Source organism: Anguilla anguilla, chromosome 7 (assembly GCF_013347855.1).
Source record: "Anguilla anguilla isolate fAngAng1 chromosome 7, fAngAng1.pri, whole genome shotgun sequence".
NCBI lineage: Eukaryota > Metazoa > Chordata > Actinopteri > Anguilliformes > Anguillidae > Anguilla > Anguilla anguilla.
In genome coordinates this window covers 20877027-20904295 of record NC_049207.1, presented here as the reverse complement: position 1 = coordinate 20904295, position 27269 = coordinate 20877027, and the positions used below count along the sequence as shown (strand labels likewise).

Genomic DNA, 27269 nt, shown 5'->3' with positions numbered 1-27269 from the left:
GAGATCTGGACCTGTCCATTTAGGCAGATCATCACACGTGTCTGCAGCTGGATTCTTAAGTCTGCTCAGATTTCATTAAAAAAAAAGCACTGCATAACTCTTCTTTGCCCTCCATCTTTTTTTTATCTGCTTTCTTTGCTCTTTTGCTGTCTCTCTCTCGCCCCCTGGAGGCAGTGAAAGCGGTCGGAGCACTCCCAGCTTATCTGCGTACTCAGACAGCAAATCTCCCTGCTCCACATATGTGCAAGCTCCCAGGCATTTCCATGTGCCAGGTAGGACCTCCCCGGCTTCCCCGTAACCTACACTGACCTCTGACCTCTGACCCCGCAGTCTCTTCCCAATTGTCCTTGCGCCGCCTTGTGCACAGCCACGCAGGTCGGTCCAGGTAAACTCCGCCCTTTCGTCGCAGACGCCGTTCCCTTTTTCCCTTTCTTTCTCTCTACCTGTCCTTCATCTGTTTTCTGTGGCTCTCCCTTCGTCCTCTTCTTCTTATCTGTCTCCCCCTTCCTTTCCCTACTTATCTTTACCCAATCTCCCTCATTCTCTCTCTTCTCCCATCTGACTTCCTCCTCTCTCTGTCTCTACCTCTGTTTCTCCATCCTTATATTTCTTTCACCCTTTTCTCTCTATCTTTATTCCTTTATATCCATCTATCTCTCTCCCTCTCTCTCTCTCTGTTCCTCCCGCTCTCTGTTGGAGCTCCTGTACAGGTGTGGTATGTCTCTGTCACTCTCGTGGTTGGGATGGGTTTGGTAGGCTCTGAGCCAGTCTCAGGTGAGGTACAGGATCATGAGCGCTGGTGTGCAGTACCTCAGGACTCAGACCACCCCCCACCCCCCCTTTCCTCCCCCTCTCACACATCCGCCATGACGCAAACCAGCCCCTCCCCTTCCATCGCTACGCGTCAAGCGTTGTGGATCTGCGTCCATGGCAACCTCCTGACCATGCCTCCCGAGCGTGCTTCAGTTCATGCTGATAGGCTGGCCGGCCCTTGCCTGTCAGCGTGGCCACCTATCAAATGCAGAAGCAGATCGGAATCTCCTCCACAAACAAAAACCCCTCTCAGATGGGCCCTGTCTTTTCCTATTTGGATTTCATCAATTTTCATAGTACTAAGTAATTAAACATTCAGGTAGGCTTTAACCAACATCTTGGTCCATGTGGTCTATTTTACAACAGGTAATGAAACTGTTGAAAATGGTGCAAACATCTTAATTGAAGTGACCTGTTCTATCAGAAAGAAAGAACTAAATGTGTGGCGAATGTCCGTTAGCTTTTTGACAGTGAGTTTCGATCCTGTGAAATCCAAACGAATTACGTAAATTTGCGTCAGACATGTTTTTTCAGTTATTTCAAATTGAGACAATCGGGCCAAATTCATTTATACCATGTGTCCCTGTGATTCTGATGTTGGCAAGTAGACCAGATTGGTCATAATATGTTTTTGTTCTGTTTTTAGTCAACTTTGTCCCATATTAAAGCTGACTGCAGTGCACTTTGTGATTAAATTTGAGAACTAAATTAAGCAGGAGATACATGCCTTAAATTTAATTGAAAACATAGCGAGTTCAGCATCATTTGAAATGGACGGTTTATGTTATGTAGAAATGGAAATAAACTAGCTTAATTTTTGCACTCAAAATTAAGGACATGGCACATTGCAGCTATGCTGTAATCTGGGCATTAGTCTTAAAATGGGGGAAAGCAAGAGTTCCAGATGAGTGGAAAATGATTGCCTTTTCTGTTAGGCAGGACAGATCTGTCTTTAGGCCTTACTGAAAGCATAGACGTCTATGCATTAGGTCCTGCATTAAATACATGAAATAAAACATAGACCTACTGTTTGAAAACCTTCCCCTGCTTCTTAGTGTCCCTCAGTGTTCAGTAACAACCTAACTCACGGTCCTCTTTTCTCTCTCCTCTCCCTCTCTCTCCTCCATCTTCAGACACTAAGATCAAAGATAATATCTATAGAAAGCCCCCTATCTACAGACAGCATGGTACAGTCCATTCTCCTTATTAACCGGTCTCTGCATGTCCTGTTGCCTGCCGCCTGTCGCCATTGGCTCCCTCCCCCACCGGGCAGTACCATTGCTGCGGCTTTTGTCTCATTTTCACGAAGTCCCTGTTTCAGAACGTTCCAGTTCAGGCTCCAGTTTCTGGGCTGCTGCTGAATTTCCAGCATTCTCCGAATTCCCAAAGTCCCATAAATTACATATACAATAAAAAACAGCATAGATCTGATTATGTTTGAGGACTGCATACTGAGTCCCTGCTATCAATAAGAGTTTGCCTGCAGGTTCATGTAATTTGAGCACTGTGTAATCTCTATTAAAGTGGTTGTAGAGTAAATATATATTAAAGTGTATACTAAAGTATATTAATAAAAAATAAAGAAAGTATTCCCAGACTCTGGTGTCCTTTGAGTCAGAATGTCTGCTATGATACCAGTAGGTTGTAGGTTTGATTCCTGAATGGACACACTAAAAGCATCAATAGAGCCCTTCCATTTGGGCTTTAATGTCAACAGAGAATGGTCACTGTGTGATGGACAGGCACCCCTTCCAGTAGATGTGGCTGTCTCACCTCCACATAACCGTGGACAGACTCCAATTCCCATGAGCCACCAAGAGGTGGTCAGGGCTTCCATTTCTTCTCATGGAAGGCACACACTTATCAGCTGTACAGTTGCTTGAGCTGGAAACCTGCAGCAAATGGGAATCACATCCTCTGCCTGCTCATTCTCCATCATTTGTCCATCCTAGCAGTACACTGCATTGTAGTTGTTGACCTTGTGTACATCGTAGAGTTCTGTCCATGTGAGTCTTGACCATGTTGTGTTTAGTTGTCTTGCCTTTTGTTATGGTCATTGCTGTTCTTGTAAACCAGCAATACTAAACGTGGTAATGCTGTCATTTTGTGTCGTCTTTTTTAAATTATTTTTTTGTCTTAAAGGGATAGTTTACTTTTTGATTATTTCAATTTTAGTGCATGTTTTTGATTGGCCCACAGTTCTTGTGTGTGATGAAGGATATTTAAGATTTTTACCAAAGTTTCTGGTGATGGACATTGTAATCTTAAACAAGAAAATACACACCAAGTAACCCCAAAGCAGCTCGTACAGAGCTGTTATGCCTCCTGTGGTTGTACATTGTGTATTTTCTTGCTTTAGACCACCAAAATGCCCTATACCTACCATTTTCAAGTCTGCAGGTCATCACCAACCTCTAATGTAACTCGTTAGCCCACAAAAACTGTTTGGGCCACTCAGAAACATACACTAAAATTGAAATAATATATATTTTTAAACCCATAGTGTGAGCTATCCCTTTAATTTCCTTTTCTAATTAATTTTATGTCCGTGTCAGCATTGTTTTTGTTGTCTTCCTTGGAACCATCGGTGTCTGCATTAGTATCGTCTGCCTTGGAACTCCGTACCTCTGTATGTCTGCTTGTGTGTGTGTGTGTGTGTGTGTGTGTGTGTGTGTGTTTTAGTTTAGGGGTCACGCATAACTAAAATCTATGTGCATGGTGTATCCCCAGTTATAACTCTTAACGCTCTTGTCACTCTCACCCCTTTGCTACTGAATTTTCCTGTTGCCTGTGTTTTGCATTTTCTGTAAATTACAATTCGAGTTTATGAAAAGTAATATATACCCTAAAACTAACCACCATCCTCTATGCATAGATATGCTGTAGGATATACTGATGTATTATCTAAATAAATGGTCCTGAGCATATGCACTGTATTTCGAAACTTATGAAAAATCTGTTTTTGATGTATGTAATATGTATTACTTTTCACAGAGAGCCAGAAAAGACTGAAGTAATTCTTTGCATGCACAAGAAGCATGTAAACATGATTTGTGTTGTTTACTTTTGCAATAGTATTAGAACAGTGTTCTCAATTTTGTTATACTGTAAGAAAGATGCTCAAAAATTAAACAGGCATTACTTTAGCAAAGTTTTTCATAGCTGATCAAATTCAGCTGCAAGTAACTAATGTAACAAAAGAAATTAATCTGTTTTTAAAAAACTAGAGCGTATGTGTTAGCTTTGGAATCGCGCCCAGCACTGACAATAAAAATGATCCTCTTGTTGTCATCATTCTTATTAATGCTGTTGTTGATTTAAAGAAATATGTGCATGGAACGTTCTCATTTGTAAGTACCAAATTTTAGTGCTTTTAGTGGCGGGGTTCAACCACTATTATTTACTGCAATACTGTTTCAATTATCGTCGACTTAGGGCAGTAACATTGTGTTGCTATGAAAATGTAGAAATGCAAAGACTTATATCTGTACTTTCTACAGCGTCAAGAGCATCCTGGCAGGAGGGGGATGATGTGGACAGAAAGGTGTGTTGAGTAGAGGCGGGACAGCTTTAGATTTTAGTGTTCAAATGAAGTGTTTTGGTAAGACCTTATCTTGAACAAGGCTTTTAGTTAAGTGTTGTGGCCTATTGTATACACCCCATCTTTGACTCATAATGAAAGTGTAATGGTTTTGGAATGGGGCGTACAACTCCGAGGTCATGGGTTTGATTCACAGGTTGTACCCTTGGTACATAAGGTACTTAACCTAGATTGCTTCAGTAAATGTACAGCTGGATAAATGTATTGTATGCAAAATAAGCTGTGTAAGTTGCTCTTGGAAAGAGTGTCTGCTTAATTCATGAAATTTAAAGAAATCTATGTTGCAAAACAGCCTTTGAATCAGTCCAGGTCTGGCTTACTATGTGCCTTTATGCTGTGGAAACAATAAATATATCAGTCTGGAGTCTTCTATTCGAGTCTTCAGACTTATAAGAGTGCTGCCCCTTTGAAGACATTTTTCTGGGGTTCTGGGTCACTTCAGTAGAGAGCAGTCTTGTCTCACATTATGTATCCAGGTCTGTCTACATTTGATTAGTTGATATCCGGTTGGCAGCGCACTTGATATATGCTATCCATTTTCATATGTCTTTTGAAATTGATGCAGTGCTTAATGTGGTATCACTGCATCACTCTTCATAGCGAGAGCACACAAAATTACATTCATAACTGACTGGGCAGTTAGCCCACTAAACGGAGATATATTATCCAATGAAATCCCAAAGCCAAAAGCGCATTAACCCCGGTATGAATCACAATCATAATTGTTGCCGTAGTTGTTTTGACTTCACGTAAACGGCCTTGCCCGGCTGACCCCGCCCCCTTCTGTGCACAGACGAGGACCAGTTGGATGATCCTGAAGGACGAGATTGACGGACGCACGAGCGCGGATTACGTGGACCCCAGGACATCGACCCGCAGCCTGCCCATCGATACCCCTCAGCCCAGTGAGTCCCGCTCTGTGTCCCTCAGCCTTCTGTCATCGAGAACAAACAAGATTTTACACGGCCATTTTACTTCTGTAATCTTGCTTTTGTTTGTTTTTATGGTTTTCTCTTGCCTCTTTGAGTTCCCACATTGGTAGTGCATTTAGAATAAGCAGATTTAAGAATAGGGCTTTTCAACTAATCTTGGCTGCTCGTTTCTTTGTCAGTAGAAACAAACTGTCACTGTGTGGGGTTCCTGGGTTGCTGTGCTCTCTAAAATCAAAATGATGCCAAATGTTTATCGCTTTGTGTGTGAAGAAATACTGTCTGTGGCCATTGTGAAATTATACGTCCTTTTTAACTTGCGGTTTCAACTATTCTGTCCCCTCAGGGTTTTTTTTTTTTTTTTTTTTTTTTAACAAACAGAGAACTTGAAAATATGAAATAACATAATAGCTCCAGTTGTTTACATTTTCAGATTTTTAAGAGTGTAATCTATGTACTATAACCAGATTTCCCCTTCAGACCAAGAGTGCAGGAAATTCTTCAACAATGGCGTAATATGCAACTGTAATAACACAGACCTATCTGTTTGTCTTAATTGCAGATTTCCCCTATAATAAATCTGCATCTCTGCCAGGCTACGGAAGAAATGGCATATACAAGGTAATTTCAATTAAGCCAGTTTGATTGGCATTGCAGCGAGTGCTGTGATGTCATACAGAACAAGTTCCTTTCAACTCGCGTGCCATCTCAGCGGAAAGCTATTTATCAACGGCACGTCCTGATTCAAACGCCATCTGCTGCGATTCACGTTTGATGCGCCTCAGGGCCGTACCCCATCAGCGTAACTGTTAGCAGGGAGAGGATAGCAGTGACTGCGGGAAGGCGGGGTACTGACAGCCCTAAACTGGGTCCAGATTAAGGGAGAGTCCTGGGACGGCTCCACCCTGGTAGAATGCAGCAGTACGTAAGGCTCTGGAATGGGATTGTGAATGTAAATGAGCTGAATACATCACCATTCCAAAGCGCTGATCCAAGCTTGTTTTGAGATGAAGCCTTCATTAGATTGAGGCAGCCATCCCTTGTTTAATGTGATGGACCATTTGAATCAAGAGGCTTGCCCCCAGTTGGCCTCTTATATGACTCACTATAGCTTTTAAAGTTTGATATGCAGGCATGCACTCTTGGAGAGTGTTTTTTTTTTTTTTGTTGTTTCTTTCATAGAGCCTGATGTTTGATTTGTGTCAGTCAACTGTACTTATTGTAGTTACCACATTAAAAGCTGCTTTGCTAGTTTCCAAATAGCTATTCCTTAATTAATTTCAGTTCTAGTGCTTCTGTTTTATGTTTTATTTCTGCAGTCAAACTGTATCTGTTATTTATTTTTGTACAAAAATGTTTTCAATTAGCCCCAAATTTTGAAAGCATAACTGCTTGCCATTTTCTAAAACACCACTAGATGTCACCAATTCTCAGACATTTGCCACTTGCCCTGTCTCTCTGTGTGAGGAGAGTTTAGAGCATCATTTAAATCAAGACTTTGATTTACCCACACTGCAAATTACAGATTACAAATGCAAGTCTGATTACATTTTAAGTGCTCTGGTGTCAGGATCCTTGGTCAGGGAACATGTCTTTTATATTTATAACGTAATTTTATTTGTTAAGTTTGTTATTGTGCTATATACACAAACCATGTTTTTCTCATTATTGCACTGAAAGGCATTCCACTTTATACTAATGGGTTTATTGTCCTTGTTTATTTATTCTTAATTAATAGACATTGTGGAAGCGCATAGCTTCCAAAACCGAATAAACAGAGTTAGTTCCGCTCTGCTCTGTTTGCTGTGAAATGTCCTTGCCTACTGTAATGGTCCTATATATGTGAGATGGATCTGTCTTCCCTTGGCTCAGATTCCCTCAGTGCTGACAATAGAAACGCCTTGAGGAAAAAGAGCAGATTCACACACTAGAAACAGAACACTGTACTTGTTTTTCGCCTCATGTTCGAAATAGAATACTCCCATACGATTTCTAGAGCAGATGCTCATATGCGGAGAGACTCGCTTACCTTGGAAATTTCCAGAAGCGGTGCATATTAGGGTACATAAGGAGTCTGTCCAATCACAGTGCAATCACCGCAGTCACTACTGGCCTTTTATTACATTGATCACTGAATGTAAGAGAGAACTGGAAGCAATGCATTAGATGACGTTACTTAAGGGATAACATGCAGGAATTCTTAGCCTGTGTTTACAATCAAAGAAGTCTCCTCCTTTGTCTTCAACCCCACCCACTCACGCCAAGTAAATTATCCCACCCAACATAGCTAGCTGGTAACATTAGTACCGTGAAATGAGCGACTGTGAGTGACAGTAAGAAGGCAGATTCGATTATAGCATAATTAATTCCATTATGTTTAATGTAATAGTGGTTTTATCATTGGAATTTTAAATGTGAAAATTTAAGACCCTCAGGAAAGTCCTTATTTTCACCAGCTTCACTCTGCCAGTAACATTAGTTACAAGCCAACTCCATGTCACTTTTAATCCCCTTGGCTAACTTCACCTGACACCACCAAGGAAAAGCAATTACAAGGTTAACTCTAGTTCTGGAACGTGCCCTGTCAGCTTGTCTTTTTGCTTCACTTTATCTGGACTTCTTCACTAGCTAGCTCTGCAGCCGCACCCGCCATTCCCCCCACAGAAAACAGCGCCACACCCAGAAACATCCCGAACACATTTTAGAATAACAAATAAGGTGCTCAAATTCGGCGAACATGGGTAAAGACAGAGATTGCCAGTGCATCACAGATATGCTTTAGCATGGTTGTTTTATAATATCCTCAAGGCAAACATCCTGCATAGTATGCCTTTAATACCATATAGCCCTTATAAAGCGTTAGGAGCCATTTCTCAGTATGACAGTGCCTCTGAAAGGTGGTCGTCGAATGACGCGTCCCAGCGTTGGCATGGCGACGCTGCCACGTTACTGCTTGGGAGCGCTGCGTCTGCGCGATGCCGATGTTGTGCCTCTCTCTCTTTGGCCCCGTTCTCCAGGCCGCCGACCTCGCCGAGGACGACGCAGACCAGGACTCCAGCTGGGGGATGAGAGGTGAGCCCTCGGCCTGACCCCGCTCCGGGTGTCTCTCTGTTGGCTGTTTTCATTGGCTCCGACGATGCCGTCGTCCAGAGCGACTTACATGGCCCGCATTTTACACTGGTTACACATGCAGCTGTTTTAGCTGGATGCGATTCAGGTCTGAATTAGGGATAAGTGTGCAGCGCATATTATTTGTTGGGGGCAGGGAGACACAGTTATCCATCTGGAGGATGGAGAACTTACTCACAAAGTAACTGTAACGTTCAGTGTTTGTTTCAAAGACACTTATGTTATCCAAAACAGGTACTGCAGGTTACTAGTAGATTTTTTTGACACATGCTTTAGAAAATGAATGATGAAAATAATTGTCTTAGCATCATGTTCTACAGTATTTTTCATTTGATTCCTGTTTTGTATGAGTTGCTAATGTTGCTAATAACTGTTGCTAACGTGCGGCTGCTGTGCTCTCTCTTTCTGCTCTCTCTGTTACAGAGTACAAGGTAAGGTGTGCTGGGGGCCTGGGGGTGGGGGTCCGGGAGGAGCAGTTCCAGGGTGACGGCTCGTGCCGCACGTTTTCCGCCCCCGCCGCACGTGAGGAGGCGCGGGGGACGCAGCGCAGTTCCGCGGCGCTGAGGTACGCTGTGTTCCGTCTGCCGTCCCCCAGGTGTACCCCTACGACGTGCTGGCCGTGACGCACAGGGTGAGAGTTAAGCTGCCCCGGGACGTGGACCGCACCAGGCTGGAGGTAAGCACATGCGAGGGTGTGTGGGGTGGGGTGGGAGGGGCGCGTGCTGGTTTTAGCGCGCTCTGAAACCCTACACCGCACTCACGTTCTGGGAGAGCTCTCTGGGGGTTTTAGCTGGATCTTATCGAATGATCGAGCAGCCGCTCACTCGTGATTTTTAATGCAGAATCCTGTGGTCCAGAGTCAGGAGCAATTAGCCCTTCCTGTACGTGGCAGTGCCCTGTGTAAATGTCCATTTAATCTCCCCATTACCGTCTGTCTGCAGAGCACGTCTGTTCCTAGCCCAACTTGGGTCTTTGTCCAGGCTTCTCTCTTTCTCTTTCTCTTGTTTTTTTCCCCCCTCTCTCTTTCTCTTTCTGTCTCTCTCTTTGTCTCTTTCTCTCTCATTCTCTCTGCCTCCCTCTCTACCACGCTCTATTTCTCTCTCATTCTCTCTGTCTCCCTCTCTCTTGCCCTCTTTCCATCTCTCTCTGTCGCTCCCTCTATCTCTCTCTCTCCCTCTCTCTCTCTGTAAGAGCGTGCTGCACGGTCTCTCTGCGGTGAGCCTGCGGCGTGGATCAGGGCCCGCCGAAAAACGAGCGCGTCCCCTGCCCTGACCCGGCCGTGAACCGCCGAGCCGCCTCTCCCCCCACTCCTTCCCCCCTCCCCTCCCCTGCTCGGCGGAGCCGCGACCGGGCGGGAGCCGGTAATGGGACTCGCAGAGCGGCGGGCATCGCTCCGGCGACAGCGGATGACGCACGCGGTGCTCGTTGCGGCTTTCCTGTGTAAACTCCTCGGAAGGATCCGGGCTCGGGGGCCAGGGCTGACCTTGGCTTTTCGGGGGGGGGGGGGGTTGTTATTTTCTAGTTAGAGGTTTTCTTTTTTTTTTTTTTAGATTTCAACAATCCCTTCAGCCGTCCGTCCCTGACTTGCGTGTTTTGCGGGTTATTTATGTCGGGTTATTAGCCGGTGATCTGGTGCTCTCTGTAAACTGGGCTTGACCTGGAAACCGCAGCAGGGCCTGCTGCTGTCATCAGCCTTAAACTGGGTGGCTGATGTCCTTATTATGAAATGAAGCTAATGCAAACTGTAGTTTGGCAGTGAAATAACCTGCAGAAATCTTTATGGAATACAGTATAGAGCACTCTATACTGTATTCTATAGGGTCACATGACTAGTTCCAATTTTCAAAAATCTACTCCTAGGTGCCTGCGTTTCTGTTTCAGAATTACCTGGCTTTATTTGTCCAATTACATAATTCAGTTGGAATTATTATGAATAAGATGTACGCTGATGGATTTCCCAGAATAGGCTTCAGTAAAATGCTTGAGGGTGGGACTCACGTGCAGTCTTCATCCGCAAAGTGTGTCATTTTAACAAAGGGCCAAAACCTGGTAAAGCACTGGGGCAGATGAATTATCTCTGGCGCATAAACTAGAGTAAACACACTGCCCTTCTGCATTTGAGTCTGGCACCCCTGTTGCAAGAGCTTATCATTATGGGGCCCTTAATTAGCATGTTCTCTATTAGTTCATCAGAAAGGTCTTCTTCGCTATCTAATTTGTCGCTTGCTTTGTGAAATGTCTCTCTCACACCTAAACTATCTCTCTCTCTCTCTCGCTTTCTCTCTCCCTCTCACACACACGCACATGCCCACACCTTTGTAAAAAAACACTTAGGTATTCCCTTACCTTAGTCATTCTGTTCATTCAGAACCTGTTAAAGCGCTTTGAAAGGAGGTCAGTCGGTATTCTTCCAGCGATGTTGTAACTTCCTTTCATTGTTACGGTGTTGCATTCCCTGGGATATCAGACAAAGCTCAGATGTCATTGATAGGTTATGTGAATGCTTCCATTGTGAGCTACACCAGTCATTTTTGGGCCTGCTAGCAATGACCCAGAATAAGAGGAGTGGGAACACTGCTACTCAGCTACCCAAAGTCTTTAATGCCTGTTGATCCTATTGAAAAGAGGAAGTGCTTTTATTTCTCAAACAGTCTTTTGTTTTGCTTATGGAAAGTGAGATGGAGTGATGTCACAGTGATTTCACAGCCTCGCCCCAAACAGTGTGTGGAATGTGAGAAACAGAACATGTACAGCAGTCATCACAAGTACTAGTAGCAGATACAGTACATGCTATCAGATGTACCCATAATGTATTGATGGATACATGCTAACCAAAAATACTAATTGCTATACACTAACAGATACTGGAACTGGAATTAGCAATAAAAACACAATTCCATGCTAAAATGTACACTCCAGTGCTAACAGGGACGCTGTAATAGAATGGACAGATCAAAATGAATGGATGTTGTGTAATAGACAAAGATGCATGCTAAGATACGAATGCTACAATGTTCCTGCCAGCAGATACAGTACAACTTGGCAGATGTGCGCAAACACACACGTGTGCTAATGGATTCTGACTAATGTACACACATTACCGGATATTTAAATAATGTGCTGACACATTACTCACTGAAAACGCACACACAAACGAGCAGGCTCAAATGCACGTAGCGCTATGTTATACTAATGGCCCTCAGTGGCATTCTAATGCCGATGAGAATTGGGCCCTGTTGACGTGAAACCGTGACGGATTCCTTTCCATGTGAGTTTGTGAGTCAGTTCAGATGCTGTTCTCTCTCAGCACCCAGAGTGCTGAAGCTAGATGTAGGCATGTCTCCACCAGCATCCAGCGCGTGTTCTCCTAGCGTTTGGCTAATGTTGTAGTAACGTTGGAAGAACTTTTTTTTTCCAGGCTGGGTCTGAATGTGTTTTGCAAGTTTTCGGCTGAATTATGAAGTGCTGATTTCCTGTCCCGCGGTCCTGTCCTTCATTCTGTTCTGGAGGGAGGCGGTGGTGTGACGTCTCTGCGCGGTCGTGTGCACATGGAATCCCGTTTATATTGAGTGGAAGAGGAGTCATTGTCTCCAGGGGCGAATCAGAAATTTCCAGGCAATAAAATGAAGACAAATGGTTATTTCAGCATATTATTATTTTTTCTCCTCCCATAAAACCATAAAAGATGTCGCCATCTGCGAGCATTATCCCTACCGCATAGAACTTTATCTCAACAAATGCACATTCGTGCAAATCCATTGTGGAAAAACCAAGGATGAGGTCACCGTCCATTCGTGGTCAGTATTTAATAGCTTTCAGGAACCCTGTGTTATGCAGTTTAAATTCATCATGAGATGTAATTCATCCAGAGGTCAACTCTACTTATCCCTTTTATAACAGGTTATAAATGTTAATGATAATCGGAATGGTTTTTATCATAAGTAAATCAGCAGGCATCTTCATCATGATTTATGGAGCATGTGGCAACAATTATAATGAAATGGTTATAAAAACAGTAGGTAATCTTTAATAAGAGAATAAAAGAAATGCCATTATGCTCATTTAGGCTCACGCACTTGTGGTGGGCAGCATGGTGGTGCAGTGGATAGCGCTGTCGCCTCACAGCAAGAAGGTCCCGGGGTTGAATAACAGCCTGGGCCTCTCTGTGTGTGGAGTTTGCGTTTTCTCCCTGTGTACACATGGGTTTCCTCTGGGTTCTCCTGTTTCTTCCCACAATCCAAAGACAAGGCATCAACAGCGCATGCACAGTCAATCTACCCTGTGTAAATAAAGTTCATTAAATTACTCTACAGCCTAAAATATATCCAGCATTGTTCCAAACCTTATTTTTGGAAATTAATAGGGGTCCACTACAGGTCCTTTTGCGTGAATTGATAACTTTTGAAAAAACATTTTATTCTATGTTTTCATTTACTTTACTATATTTGGAATGCCAGACTGTCCTAGTGCTGCCACATCCTCTGTCATTTCACAGGATTGTGTGCGTTAATACATGTCATCCAAAAGCCAGCAGGCTTCACTTCTTTTCTCTCTGCAATCCACTTGAGTAGCCACAGGTGTCACACTTGAGTAACGATTGGCCCTGGGAACACTGGGCTTGGTCAGGGCTCTGTCCTGTCCTTAGGGCTTGTTGCTGCAATGACAATTACTGCCTCAGCTTTTTGTGCCACTAAATAAAAAAAACAAGGAACTGGTAACCTAAAGGTCGCAGGTTCGATTCCTGGGTAGGACACTGCCGTTGTACCCTTGAGCAAGGTACTTAACCTGCATTGCTTCAGTATATATCCAGCTGTATACTGGATGCAGTGTGAATGTAAAAGTTGTGTAAGTCGCGTCTGCTAAATGCCTGTAATGTAACATAAGGAAATGCCATGCAGTTTACAGTCAGTGTTTCCACAGTGTCCTGATTGGTAACGATTGCCCAACGTGTGATGTGTGCGGGGGCTGTATCAGCGCTCACAGATGATACATTGTTGCGGTCCTTTCTTGGCCGGGAGGCAGGAATTGCAGGAGTGTGCAGAATGTTGATACGGTGTGACCCTGAACGGTGTTACTTCGGGGCAGCGGCGCGAGCCAGCGGCGTTGCGCAACGGGTTCGGCTCGCAGGTGAAGTCTCCAGGGAGGGAGCGCTAGCACGTGCGCTCGCGCGTGCGCCCGCGTTCCCGCCGCTCGGACCCACGTGCCGAAGCTTCTCGTTCTTCACCGAGAGGAAAACAACAACCTCGCTATGCGCGTGGAGGCGGGGGCGGGGGGTTGGTGTGGTGATTTACAGTTCGGGTCTCCTGCCGAACCGTACCTGCGCCAGCCCCCCCCCCCCCCCCCCACCCCCACCCCCCGGCGCTCTGTCCAAACGCAGGGCTCTGCTGCAGAGCCGCGGGCCACCGCCCCCCTCTTAGATGTGCTTCCAGCGGAGCGGCACGCGGCCTTCATGGCCTCTCTCCTGCTGGGCCCGGAGCTCGGCGCGCGTTCTGAAGCCGAGGGACCAGGTCTCGTGTTATTGGATGCCAGTAGAGTGGCATAAGAGGTTAGACTTGTTACCAGAATGCTGCAAGTCTGAACTCCCAGGAGGAACGCTGTTCTTGTACCCTTGAGGCAAACGCATAACCTGAAACAACAGCAACAATGATAATAATAATAACAAGATCAAGAACAACAACAATAATTATTATTATTATTATGTGCAAGTGATCCAGTATAAGCATCTCTGAATAATATACTTTTTGTTTTGTTTGTTAATGCTAATTAAAGTCCCAGTGCTATTTGTCTGTCTGTAGTTTCTAACAGTAGCATTTTAGTGTTAGTACAGTGTGTTCAGATGCATGGAATTGTATTGCACTTTTTTTTTTTTTTTTTGCACTTATTGCGAGATATTCTCCATCATGCTCACAGTCTTATGGGGCGTGTTTGTGGAGAATAATGGAATTTATGTCCATAAAATGGGTTTGCTGTGTTCTCATCAAATGCCTGGCAGGGCTTGCTGAACACTGTGCTGCCAGGTAGCAAGGCCTGGGTTTCATGTGGATGGTGTCTCTTCTTGCAGCCAGAGCCACAGTGTGAGAGGGCCAAAGGTCATGAGCAGCCATTTAGTGGTGGTGGTCCGAGCAGTAGGCCTCCCCTTCCAGAGGAGTATCTCTGTTGCTGTCACCTTCAGGAGGAGATGCAGAGATAGCGTGAGCCATGGCAATGGACGGCACCAGCCACATGAACCTGTTACATAATGGGGCCTGAAAGGTTACATGGTCTCTTGCCCAGGACACAAGCACATAAATAACATAAATACCTGAAATACCCCAGGTGAAATGTGTAAAACTTTAGCAGATTTTTGGCATCACAGCAGACAATTACCTAACACCCTGTTATGGTTTCACTATAGCCTTGGCACCAGGTCACTATGCAGCGTTACTGTTTCATATTTAAACTCTCTCTTTCTCTCTCTCTGCCTCTCTCTCTCTTTCTCTTGCTCTCTCACCCTGTACCTCGTGTTTTTGCTCTTACTGAAATTAAAATTTGTACGGGCTCCATCAGCATGATTAAAATAAACATACTGCCTGGTATGTTTGTTTTGAATAACATTCAGGTTTTAATAGACTGAATATTATTCAAAACAAAAATTAAACTTTCCCTTTCCTCCCTCCACTTCCCATAACCATATTCCCCCCGTTCCCATACCCATATTCTCTCTCTTTCTCTCTCTCTCTGCCTGTCTGTCTCTCTCTCTCCCGCTCTCTCTCTCTCTCTCTCTCTCTCGACCTGAGATGTATGTGGAGGTAATGGACAGCCACTCTGGATCTGTCACAGTTCTGGCCCTCAGAGCTCCCAGAAGCAGTAAATCTGTCACAGTTTTGTTCCACAACAGGCCTGTGAGTGGGAGGACTGTGTTAATGGTTCAAGCACCAGCAGCTGTCACACCCCTGTGTGTATGTGTGTGTGTGTGTGTGTGCACGTGTGTAAGTATGTGTCAGGGAGTAGGGGGAGACAGGGGGGCTGTGTGTGCTGTATGTTTATCAGACAGTGAGCTAACTGGACATACATGTACTAGCAGTACTCTAAAAGGGAGTATCACATTGGTGGGGTTTGTTGTGAAATCATTTCTATGAAATGAGGCATCTTGCGTGAATTTAGTATAGCATGTGTAGATTACAACTAAAAGTTTTGTACAGTTTCGGTTTTTGTTGTAAAGAGAAGCGACATGTAAGAGAGTTGTTTTTCCTTTTAACAGTTTCAGAAGCGGTCTCCTAAATACTGGTGCATTTGGAAATATCTAAGATGATATGACTGTACATAGACTATTTAAAGCTGAAGTACACATTTTAAGTAACCTGGTCCAGCACTTACCTACTGTAACATCTTCATTGCCCACATCATAATATTTGAATAGATAGAGGCGATGGTTCTGCTGATGTCTCTGTTTTTTGTTGTTTTTGTTTCAGAGACACTTGTCCCCTGAAGACTTCCGTCAGGTTTTCGGGATGACCATCGAGCAGTTTGACCGCCTCGCTCTGTGGAAAAGAAACGACCTCAAGAAGAAAGCGCGACTTTTTTAAGCGCTGCGAAGCCAAACGGCGTCAGCGGCGGCCCTGCGATGGCGTGCTTAGCATTCATCCCATCTGATTAAAAAACAAGGTATATGTGCACCAACACACTGCTTCACAGCTGCAGAGTCCCCTCAGCCTGGACAGGGAGGGAGGAACTGCCCCGATCCACCTGGGGACCTTGGAACGTTCTCGCGACGGTTCCCTGACGCTGCGGCAACCGACGTGACCCGCAGTGTTATGAGAATGTCCGTTGTGATTGACGGGGGAGGAGCTATACTTGCATGGCCGGTCACTTGGTCCCTTCTCTCTCTCTATCTCTCCCTCACTCTTTCTTCTCTCTCTCTCCCTCCATCTCTCTCTCTCTCTCTCTCTGTGTGAGGTCCAAATCACCCCCTCCCCAGCTCCACCCACTCACGCCCTGCTCCTCCTCAGCAGAATAAATACCGCAAGCTTTCTAAATCCCCGCGTCGGCCTCTTAGCGACCGCGCCGAACCCTCTTCTCTTTCTGCTTCTAACATGACATGTGCACAGTTTACGTTCTTTGAAACACTACAGTTTCAGTTTACAGCAGTGGAAGACCAAGTATACTGCGAGAGCACTCTTGAGGCCAAAGAGGGACAGGAAACAACTCTTATTTCTTTTCATTTTTTTTTTGGTAATATAATTAAATATGGTTAAAGCACCTTACTATATTGTTTTCTTTCTGTTTTCAACCAAGATTATTCCTCAAATGGAGGATGGTCACAATCTTTGTTGAGTGCTCCTAGATACTGTGTCATATGTGAGATATACATATAAATCAATGAGGCACAAAGATGTGATGGGCTAAAGACAGCCCCTATAAGACCATAAATCTGAGTGGGAAACGACAGGTGAGAATACTATTAGAGCTGCTCAGCTAGCACCACAAATCGCCACAGAACCAAGGTCTAAACTTGAATGACTTTGCAGAGAATGGTGTACAGGCCATGTCTATGTTGGTCAAAACCAACAAAAGAAATTCCAATTGAAGCCTAAAATAATTTTTATATTGTAATATGAACCCTGAAAGCATTAATGACATTACCAAATCCGGACTAAATTGTTTATATTTGTTAAAAATGTATTCCCATGGACATATTTTCTGTCATAACTACACAGACTTACATAAGCACTTCAGTGCATTTATTTGGTTTTTATTTAATTTGAGTAATATATAAATGTGTTTTACTTTTGTTTATCTTATAGAGAATAAACTGTATATATTACAAATGCAATTGCCAATATAATTAACCATAAGCTACCGCAAATATCAAACAGTACGTTCACTGACACTGGATATGTGTAGTTTAAAAGGAGCCATTTTGATATCTCACCTGTAACATTCATATCACTGTTGAAGTGTTACGTACACAGCTATGTGCTTAAAGTGAGGGCTGGTGATATCTCTGAGGTTCTCACCTTGGAGCTCTTCAAAATGGAAGCCGAGTGAAGCTTCGTAAAGATCAGCACGATGTCAGCTCTGTATCTGCGATCAGCAAACATGGTGGCTGATCAGTAATGAGCAGCAAAAACCAGCTTTGCTTTTATCATGTACACATTTCCTTGGAACAGATGAAAAGCTTAACTTACTTTTTTTGTTTTGTGAGTCAAATATCTATTTTTCTATAGCATCTAGATAAAGGCTACTTTATGTGACACGCAACTACTGTGTACAGTAAGAAATTTACTGGTGAAAAAACAATACGGTGAATACTTTTTTAATTCCTCACACGCTCACATAGTTTTCGTGATTATTTCATGTTTTTTTTTTGTTTGTTCGTTTTTTTTTTTTTAAACAGAGCTAACAATTTGGCTTCATTTTAAAACAGCCTATTAAATAAGCTAAACCATTTACATATGTCGATTGCTTTTTTAAGTGCTTTATTGGATCTAAAAAGTCCACAGTGTATTAGTGTCCCAGTGAATGTCAGCAGCTGTTACTGAGGACCGATTGATTTTCGTATGCTGGTCGAGGAGTCATTGTCCAGTTAGAGACAGTAATGTACAGCACTCCCCGTGTAAATCATATAGTCGACTGGAGTGTCTGGGATCGCATTGCACCCTGGGAATGTTACAGGGATGTTGTGCTGTCTTTGTGGCAGGTGGAGAGATTCAAGTTCCCCCCCTGACTGTGTTTTGGGGTTCACAGTTTTTCTGTTGAGAGTCCCTCTGTGGTTCTGGAGAGGGCAGTGAGGCGATTATGCCTGCATTATTTGAACAGCTGTGGAAACAGGAGTATGTGAGGTATTAGACTAAAGCTGCAGCCTTCGCCTAGCCAAGTCACTGCGCAAGCAAGCGCCTTTCATCCCCTTAGCAAAACACACTTCCCTCCCAGAGAAAATAGCTCTTTAAAATAAGACCGTTTATCTTTGAGACGAAGAAGAAAAATATATATGTATGTATGCCTTGCTTTTTAATTAAATTTTATTTCCTAATGTTTCAGAAAGAGAATGAATTCTCTACAGCAGTGCAAGGATGTTACCTGGTGTTTTTTTATTTTTGGGAAACTGAGATTGTAAGTGTCCGCAGTTTGTTTCTGGGTTAAATAATAGCAGAAGGCAAGTTCCTGTAATGAATGCTTTAATGTTCATAAAATGCATTTACAGTTATGTTAAATAACTTGACATAAAAAACTATGAATGACACACAGGCTATGAAATTGCTAGCATTTACTAAATGCTTTTTTGTACTTTGCCTTCAAATATCAACTTTTTTTGCCAATCTGTGTTCTGATAGAAATGCGGATAGAGTGATGCTAATTCTAAAGAAACTGTGTTGGCCTGCTAATAACACAGAAATGTTCTTTTGTGTGAATAGAACAACCCATTTAACCACCGGATGCAACATTTGGTCTATGCTGTGAATGTTGATGTCCTTGTGGCAAAGCAGCATGGAGATAAGGGTCAAATTCTGCTGTAACTAAAAGCCTTTTTGTTTTCTCATGCTTTTATTTTGCTTTGCTGGTTTGCAAGAAATGCTGATGTCTCTCATCTTAAAATAAATGTTTGGTTCAGTACTTTGATTGTCCTGTGTTGCTGTTTGCGGTTACCCTGGCATGACAACAGCCGACATGCTGATGTTTAAAACAAGTAACTTTTGAAGCCAAGTAAATGAGGTATTTTAATTATTATTTTCACAACTGAATTATAGTTATTAACTGTACAATATGAAATTGGACATTAGTGATATGTGTTCTTCCCAGGTAAATAATTTTTTTTTTTTGTTTGACGATCACAATTCACTTTGAATAGCAAGCTCTGGTGATTCACATTCCTGCACCATTTCCCCCGTCCCATTCACACACACACACACACACACACTATGCTGTGCAGTACGAAATGAGGATGATACCGCCATAATTGGTTCTGTGTGTACTCATGGATGTGTGTATGCATGTGTCTTAGAGAGTGGAAAGCTTATGACATATTTTCAGTCCAGTATCTGTCACATTAAAGAACGTGAGGCTGACACAACATGCAGAGGTAAAGCAATTCACTTGTTCGCTCAATGGGTGCCTGTTCCATAGAGCACTGTAAAAAGGTTTGAGGACCGCAACTCCCTTGAAAAATATTTGTGACCAAGCTAACATTTCAGAGATAAGACAACAAGATCAGAACAAAAACTGCACACTGTGTCTGTTTCTTTCAGCTGGGAGTGTACACTGAAAACCACAGTTTTGAAATCATGGGGGTGGGGGGGGGGGGGGGGGGGTGGGTCAAAGTACACACCACCCCAAAGGATGTGGGTTCAGTTTCATTCATTACATTCAGGCATTAAGTAGGAGCTCTTATCTGCACGCAGCTTGTATGTCTGACATACAGTACCATCCATTTGACACTGACACTGCAATTTGGCACTTTACTTAAGGGCACAATGACAGTGCCTCACTTGGGACTTGAACCTGCAACCAGTCTGTTACACAGCTCCTTCCCTAACCATTCTGCCATATTTCTTCTGAACAATGCAGATGTTTGTTAATGTGAGATTAGGAATATCTTTTTTTGTTGTATTACCATTTGTCTGTCTAATGGGCTGAGCTAAAGGATATCTGATGTGACCATTGTATTTGTTAAAGCAGCACAGCTTGGGGATTTCACCACAGATCTCTGAACTCTATTGTCTTTGTATTTTTGCTGTAGTTACAGTACATCACAAGTGTTCTTTCTATCACAGATGTCCTTATCTCACTTTCTTACCTGTATGTACAATACAACTGCATATTTACTAAAGTTAATAAAGTTAAGCAGCTGTCTTGCTCTATGGCACAATGGCAGTTATCCAACCAAGAATCAAGCCTTCAACCTTTGGGTTACTAGCACAAGCACCCCTTTAACCACAGGATTGCACTACCAACTCATTGCAGCTGAGCTGCTGGAGAAAGCTGTGGATTTCTGCCCCAATCAGAATGAATCTTGTACTTTAATGCATTCTTCACAAGCACAGATGAGCTATAAAATATTTTTAAAAAACATCAACTGTTGATAAATAGATAATCTAGACCCCCGCATTACCTGACAATGGCAGTGTGCGTGGAGAACATAGCAAAGCTGTAGTAATTTCCTAATGTAATTTATTTAAAATGTATATACATTTGAGTTGGACGTAAATATATCAATAGAGCTATGATTGGTTGGTACTGTTGATAGTAATTTTCAAGTGGTCCTTCACCACGTCAGCCAACCTAAGTCCACCTTCTGCCCCTGATCCCGCCTCTTGTTGTCTGACATTGGATTGTTGCGCACAGTGGATGCAAATTTGATAGGCTTGGGTCCGTGCTACTCACCATTGATGGTTGACAGTTCGCGACGCGTCCATGGTCTGGACCAAGGAAATCAAATCCCCCGAGCTTGGAGTCCCGATGAGCACATTGGTGCGAACTCTATTGTCACTGAGCCGGAATAAAGAAGACGCTGATTTGGATTAGAACAACATGGAGAGCAAGAGTAAAGGTAGGGTAGCATGGTCATTTTTGCTCGTCTTTCTGTCACATGGCATCTCTGCTCGAGTGTCACATTCTTTACTGCGACGATGACGCTCATTTTTCTGAACTATTAGCCAAAACAATATTTAATACTGTAACGTGAATGACATCATGACACCGGCGTTTATGACGCACTGGGGGTGCAACGTGCAGTCATTGTGATAAAATAGAGCAATACCTAACGTATATATTGTGAGCAAAATGTTTATTTGAATACAGCAACATACTTTTAAAGCATTAAGAAACGTTTATATATAGCCTGAGAAATAAGTCTGCATTTGAGAGAAATTATCTGCATTCTGCCTTATTTGTGAATGGAATCAAAGTATCACTGAGCTATAGTCCCATGCACATTTCGTTGACAAAATGCCTTCTTGTTTTATTCATTATAATTGTTGGTTTGAATAGCCCTTTTTGTGGCCATTGTCCTAAACTGCGAGAGGCGTCGTTGGGAGAAAATCAATACGGTCAGATTTTCTCATCAATTTCCATTCTGATGCTCGGGCAAATATTTATTTTGTTCCAATATGAAGTCGTATACGGCGAGGGAAGTGATCACAAAGGAGCAGTGCGTGTGACAGGGACAATGGAGCAGCCAGATTAATTGTCGGTAGTGGCTAATGATCTCGGCAGCGCTTGGCTCAGTGTGTGATTGTCAACGCTCTACCCGCGGCGCGAGACTCGTGGTGGGACAGGAGGAGATCAGCTGGCTTTCTGAGCGAGCGTGCACGTGCTGTGGATTGAAATAAGGGGGAGGAAACCGCTCAATTATTCAAAGCAAATCCAATTAATCAAATACAATGGGGCACGGGACTGTATGTATGATTATAAAACCCTGGTCTTTTGATGGGAAATCGCTACAGTTTATTTTGGTAGAATTTAAACGGATTTGGAACATAAATGGCGATTTTACTCCTTCGTTAACTGGCATTTTACCCTTCATCTTTATAAAGTTGTTATGAATATATTATCACATATTTCCAAGAGATCTGAAAAATTGTCCACACACATTTGTGAATTACACCAACCAGTGTCTTAAAAAGTATCAAGTATCTTCACGTTATCCAGTTGGCTCTTGTAGTGATGAATATGCCCATGTGGTATTTTTTTGTTTTGTTTTATTTTCAGTAGACCTGAGCATTCCATCATCAAACTTTCACCTTGATGTTAAAACCAAAGCCAAAAGCAGGAGGGAGCACTGCTCGCTAACAATGGACAATGGGAGGCAAACATGTCTGCATCCTGCTAAACACTGTAGCTTTGGCTGGCCGCTGTGTCCCACAGGTCCCAAACAAGGGGATATACACTGAAGTGCGCACGTAGCCGTTGTTGACAAAACTCTGCCCTACCTTCTGTTTTGCACACTAACAGGGTTTCGGTGGGAAATTTAAAAATATCACTTTCTGTTCATGTTGGGCCAAACTGAAATTGGCCTGACTTCCACACAATTCCACATTTCTAACCTGAAAACAGGAAGTACTGAACAGGTCAACAGGGCAGAAGTGTTTTGTGGGCTCGAAGTCTTTTGGGTATTTTGTTGCTGTCAAGCAGCACAGATTCAGTTTAATTGAAAGCCAGCAGACTTACTGTATAGTGCATCTCCACTGCTGAAAAGTATATGAAAAGGTCTATTCCAGTGACTTTGAGGATCCATGCATTGTCAGAATAACATGGAATTATTAAGTGGACTTTTAAAATAACGGTCAGCTTAATGACCAGTGTGTTCTTGTTTTCCTTGTCAAGCTTTGATGGTATTACCGTGCCTGATATTTAATCCTAGTGCTGAGACACCAGCAGCTGCTGCCATTTTCCCAATATAATATTGATGCTGTGGTTGATCATGACATCATCGTTCTTGGACATCTGGACTCCCAAGGTGAGTTCAGCAGCCCCAAGTGCCAGTGAGGGTACAGGGCCTCTTCCTGGGGCTTCCCAAAATGCTCTCCTGCATTTGTTTTCCCAAATATACCTTTGGATATTATGACTTCACCCATTACCAGAAGAATACTGGACATGCAGTGCTGGTTTATGCAGGCGTAGGGAGCGGGTTATTGTCAATAAACACTGTGTCTATAAACACTGCTTTCGTTCTTCTGAGCAAACTGTTTTCCTCAGTTCATCAATGGATGTGGAGAGACAGGTTTTCTCCAGGTTTGAAATCTCAGCTCATCTCTATGGTGGCTGTGGGGATTCAAGTTCGCCCCAGGTTTGAAATTTCAGCTCATCTCTATTGTGGTGTGGGGATTTGAGTTCGCCCCAGGTTTGAAATCTCAGCTCATATCTATGGTGGCTGTGAGGATTCGAGTTTGCCCCGGGTTTGAAATCTCAGCTCATCTCTATGGTGGCTGTGGGGATTCGAGTTTGATATCTCAGCTCATTTCTCCATGGGGTTGAGTGTGCTTGAGGTTGAGGGCCTTCTCATCAGTTGCTTTTTCATCCTGCTGGTTTCCCTAAAGAGAAGAGGGAAGCAATGGAGGAGAAAAGGGGGAACCAGAAAAGACTGTGTGCATGCATGTTTGTGTTTCTGCATATGTGCATAATATAGCTATGTATAAGTGCATTTAGAAGGGTCTGTGTATGATGTATACGTGCTCCTCTTGAAACATATATGCATAAGTGCATACTTGAGCATGTGTATGAGTGCTTGTGTGTGTGTGTGTATGAGTACATGCGTGTGTGTAAATGGATGTGTGTGTGCATATGTGCGTGCGTATGTGCGAGTGAGTGCGTGCATCTATGTATGACAGCATGCATTTCTTTTTATGCGTGTTGACTTCTGAAATGAAAGCTGGTAAGTCTGCGTTGAACCAGTTGCCGCTGACCTCAATTTATATGTGGGTGCTTAACGAGTAGCGTCGCTTCTGTAGACTGGAGGTCTTCTCCTCATCCCTGAGAGGGAATGAGCCAGCTGGGCTGGCAGCTGTGGCATCTCAGGGGTTTTATTATATTTTCATTTACATCTGTTTCCATCTGGAGGGCTTCGGGCCAGCTGCGAAATATAAAACCAGCGCACATCCCCAGCCACGCAAGCGCTGTTAGCTTGCCCACCTCTATGATAACCAGAACCCCTACCATATCCCTGCACCCTGAGGGTGACGTGTGGGATGCTCATAGCAGCAAAGCAAGGCATATTCACAGTATGCAGTAGAGAAACAATAAAGTAACCGGGCAACAATGAGTTAGCCATTTATTTATTTATTTATTTATCATATAGTTATTTGATGAGTATGAGCAATCTTTGTTCTCGCAGTCAGTAATTCTGTATTTATCAACAAGAGAAACATGCAAATACTGGTTCTTTTCTGTATTAGATAAAATATTTATATTTAAATTTTACTGAACACAGCATCACAGTTATACATATGTTATAGTTTGACAACAAATAAATGTGTACACATACTTATATATTATAGTAATATAATTATATAATATATAGTTACATAATATATACTTCTAATGCATGCTGGGACAGGCTCCAGCCCCCTGCTACCCTGATCAGGAGTAAGCGGGTTAGATAACGGATGGATGGATGGAAGGTAGTGGAGTGGTATTAGAGGATCACTTACGGGGAGAGAACTTATACTACATCATTTTGTGGATTGAAAGGTCTTGTGCTCTTGGGATTATTGTGCGCTATGACTTGCCGTTTTATTTACGATTGATTGCCCTGCAACGTCCCTGTGTTTATAGCCACTGGTGAAATTGACTTGTCCTTCCTACTGATTTTCGTTTTTATGACTTTCCTCATTTCTACCCCCCCCCCCCCCAATTTATTGTAACATCCCTACAGCATCCTCTTGTTTTGGGAATTGGAGTACTATGGCACCTCTGAAAGTCCATGCTAAACAGGAAATGCACCTAAGGTGATCCTGTGGCTTGCTTCAGAATGGCTAACTGAGATTACATCCAGGCCATAAGACTCATTAGAGCTCTGTCCAAAACCTTTAGCTGGCTGTGCCACTGGATATGTTGTTTTGAGTTGAACCTATATTTACTGCACAGCATCTAGCCCTATAGCCTCTTCACTGTGTACTTCCAGTGATGGAAACATTGCTCAGGACAATGCGAGCCTGTGTTTTCCTGGAAAATCATAAATAAGTAAACATGGACGCGTGTATGTAGGCCAAAGTGGAATGCTGCCATTAACATGAAATTCCCAACTTGTTACTGCATTGTGCCGGATTCCTTTCTCCTTATTGACCGTCATCGGGCCCTCATTGCGTGGGGTTCTGGTGGAGCGTTCATGGTCTTTATGTTGTCACAACACGAGAGGGGTGTTGGGAGACAGCGCCTGCGGTCGGGTCTGGCGTAACTGGAATTTCAAAGCCACTGCAAAAAAACAGAGACTTGTGGATATTGCCTGTGAAGGCACTACAAACAAGCCTTTGTAACTCAATCATGTGTTTACTTTTTTACTTCGGACATTGTTCTCACTTGCCCGGGTGTGTTCGAAGGTTATTTAAAAAAAAAAAAAAAAAAAAAAGCGTCTAATCTGATTTCAGAAATAAATCCTATTATACTCAAACAAAAAGAGATCTCAGCACAGGGTGTGCAGAATTTATGCCTTCAGTTTTGTTTTAAAGACTTGCTCTCTGTACTGTAGGCCTGTCAGAGCCAGACGTGGCTTCAGGGCAAAGGAAAGTCATTAATACAGTGAAAGGGCGAAGCGCACAGGCCTGACGTTCTCTCTGGGTATTTAAGAAGCCAGATAAACAACAATGACATGAATCAGCCACTGGAAGTCTAATGGTTACGTGCTGCAGATGTCAAATGGAATTCCTTCACCCAATCGCTCTTCTCAGTGTTGCTTTTTCGCTCACATCGAGCACGTGGGAGCACTCAGAGAATACAACGCTGGTAAAACAGGCATCTCTTAGGCCGTAGTCAGTAAGAGTCTGCTTCCTGCAAGACCTGGGTCTTTTGGCCAGTTGGGCAGTATGCTGGTACAGTGCAGAGACCACCACTAATGCATGGATACATGGGAGTGATATTTTGTCATCAACTGGAGCATTCTGCAAATGAACAACACACACACACACACATGCACACACACATGCACTTATACAGACACATGCACAGACAAGACAGAAAATTACGTATTAGGGTAAACTTTTTTTTAAACCCTTTTTTTTTTAACTGTGCTGATGAAGCGTTTTGTTCTCTTCCATAGTGGGGTTGTTAGCTCTTCTCTCTGAGTCTCTTCCATGTATCCACAGATGGAGAAGGGCACTCAAGCTCATTAGAGGTCCAATAAAAGCCAGACACTCGCTGCCTGCATTAATGACAGACCTACCTCTCCAGAGTGTCCTGGCCATGAGGGGTCCACATGGTAGTGATTCGGGAGAGAAGAATTAAAGAAAAGACCCAATCAGAGATCAAAGGGAGGGGGGGGACTTTGGTAGAGATTTGTTGGTGCCTCCTCAAAATGCGCCTCAGGAGTTGAGCTTTCTAAGGAGGTGTTGTTGGAGAAGCCACCAGCAGGGGGCAGGCTTATAAACAGCAGATGGAGGACACACAGCGGACTACACTGAGGAGGAATCAGCACCCACTCCCTGACCTCAGAAGCGGGGGAGGGGGGAAATCAGTGCAGCTATGTGTGGTGCTTTGACATGGAAGCCTTGAGCCTGTACTTTACTTTGATTGCTTCAGTCAACAAGCTGCAGCATGACTCAGAAGGCCAACAAGACTAGAAGTGAGAGGCAGTTCATGCGGGACAGATGGATTCCCACCTGTATGAAAATTACAGATTAGGACAGTGAAGTTTACCTGTGGAAATTCTGTAGAAATGGAAAACAGAAAGTTGATCTGGCATCCATATTTAGTCATATTTAGCTGGTAGGAAGATGTCTCAGGCCTTATTTTGGAAAAGAAATGGCTAAATGGACAAGCATGAATATTAACTGTAGGAAAATACAGAAAATGCTGTAAGAAATGCAAGAAACACTGTCAGGAGCGGTGGTGCAGCGGAGAACCCCCCCTTAAACTGATTATCGGTCTTCACCTGTTTTCAGTCATTTATCAATGCAGCAATTATTTCACAAAATACTCAATACCATCACTTTTTGCCTGCTTTGCAAAATTGTCCACATTTTATCAACATTATTTGTGGATACATGTAGACCTCTTCCTTCTCTGCACACACAATATTCATGGCTAAGATCTGCAATATGCAGATTTCAAACAATCTTGAAGTTCAGGTTTTGTTATTGCTGGTTGTGCTGAAAGCTAGCGTGGTAGTT

The 27269-nt window shown here is 43.3% G+C and overlaps 2 protein-coding genes across 18 annotated transcripts in view; both read left to right on the top strand.

Moving 5' to 3' along the window:
- ablim2 (actin binding LIM protein family, member 2) overlaps window positions 1-19065 on the top strand; it is an 85196-nt gene extending 66131 nt beyond the window's left edge. For 13 of the 17 annotated variants that reach the window (XM_035425217.1, XM_035425211.1, XM_035425205.1 and 10 more), the window contains 9 exons: window positions 171-272; window positions 1947-2000; window positions 4314-4357; window positions 5208-5319; window positions 5906-5964; window positions 8361-8415; window positions 8896-8903; window positions 9068-9148; window positions 15924-19065. In XM_035425217.1, coding sequence (XP_035281108.1) covers window positions 171-272; window positions 1947-2000; window positions 4314-4357; window positions 5208-5319; window positions 5906-5964; window positions 8361-8415; window positions 8896-8903; window positions 9068-9148; window positions 15924-16037 — 629 coding nt within the window. In that variant the 3' untranslated portion in view covers window positions 16038-19065. The remainder of the gene's footprint in view (window positions 1-170; window positions 273-1946; window positions 2001-4313; window positions 4358-5207; window positions 5320-5905; window positions 5965-8360; window positions 8416-8895; window positions 8904-9067; window positions 9149-15923) is intronic. The other 4 variants (XM_035425216.1, XM_035425207.1, XM_035425218.1 and 1 more) reach the window with 2 other exon arrangements.
- A 1752-nt stretch (window positions 19066-20817) lies between these two features.
- afap1 (actin filament associated protein 1) overlaps window positions 20818-27269 on the top strand; it is an 86039-nt gene continuing 79587 nt past the window's right edge. Inside the window, exon 1 of the mRNA XM_035426813.1 lies at window positions 20818-20998. Coding sequence (XP_035282704.1) covers window positions 20980-20998 — 19 coding nt within the window. The 5' untranslated portion in view covers window positions 20818-20979. The remainder of the gene's footprint in view (window positions 20999-27269) is intronic.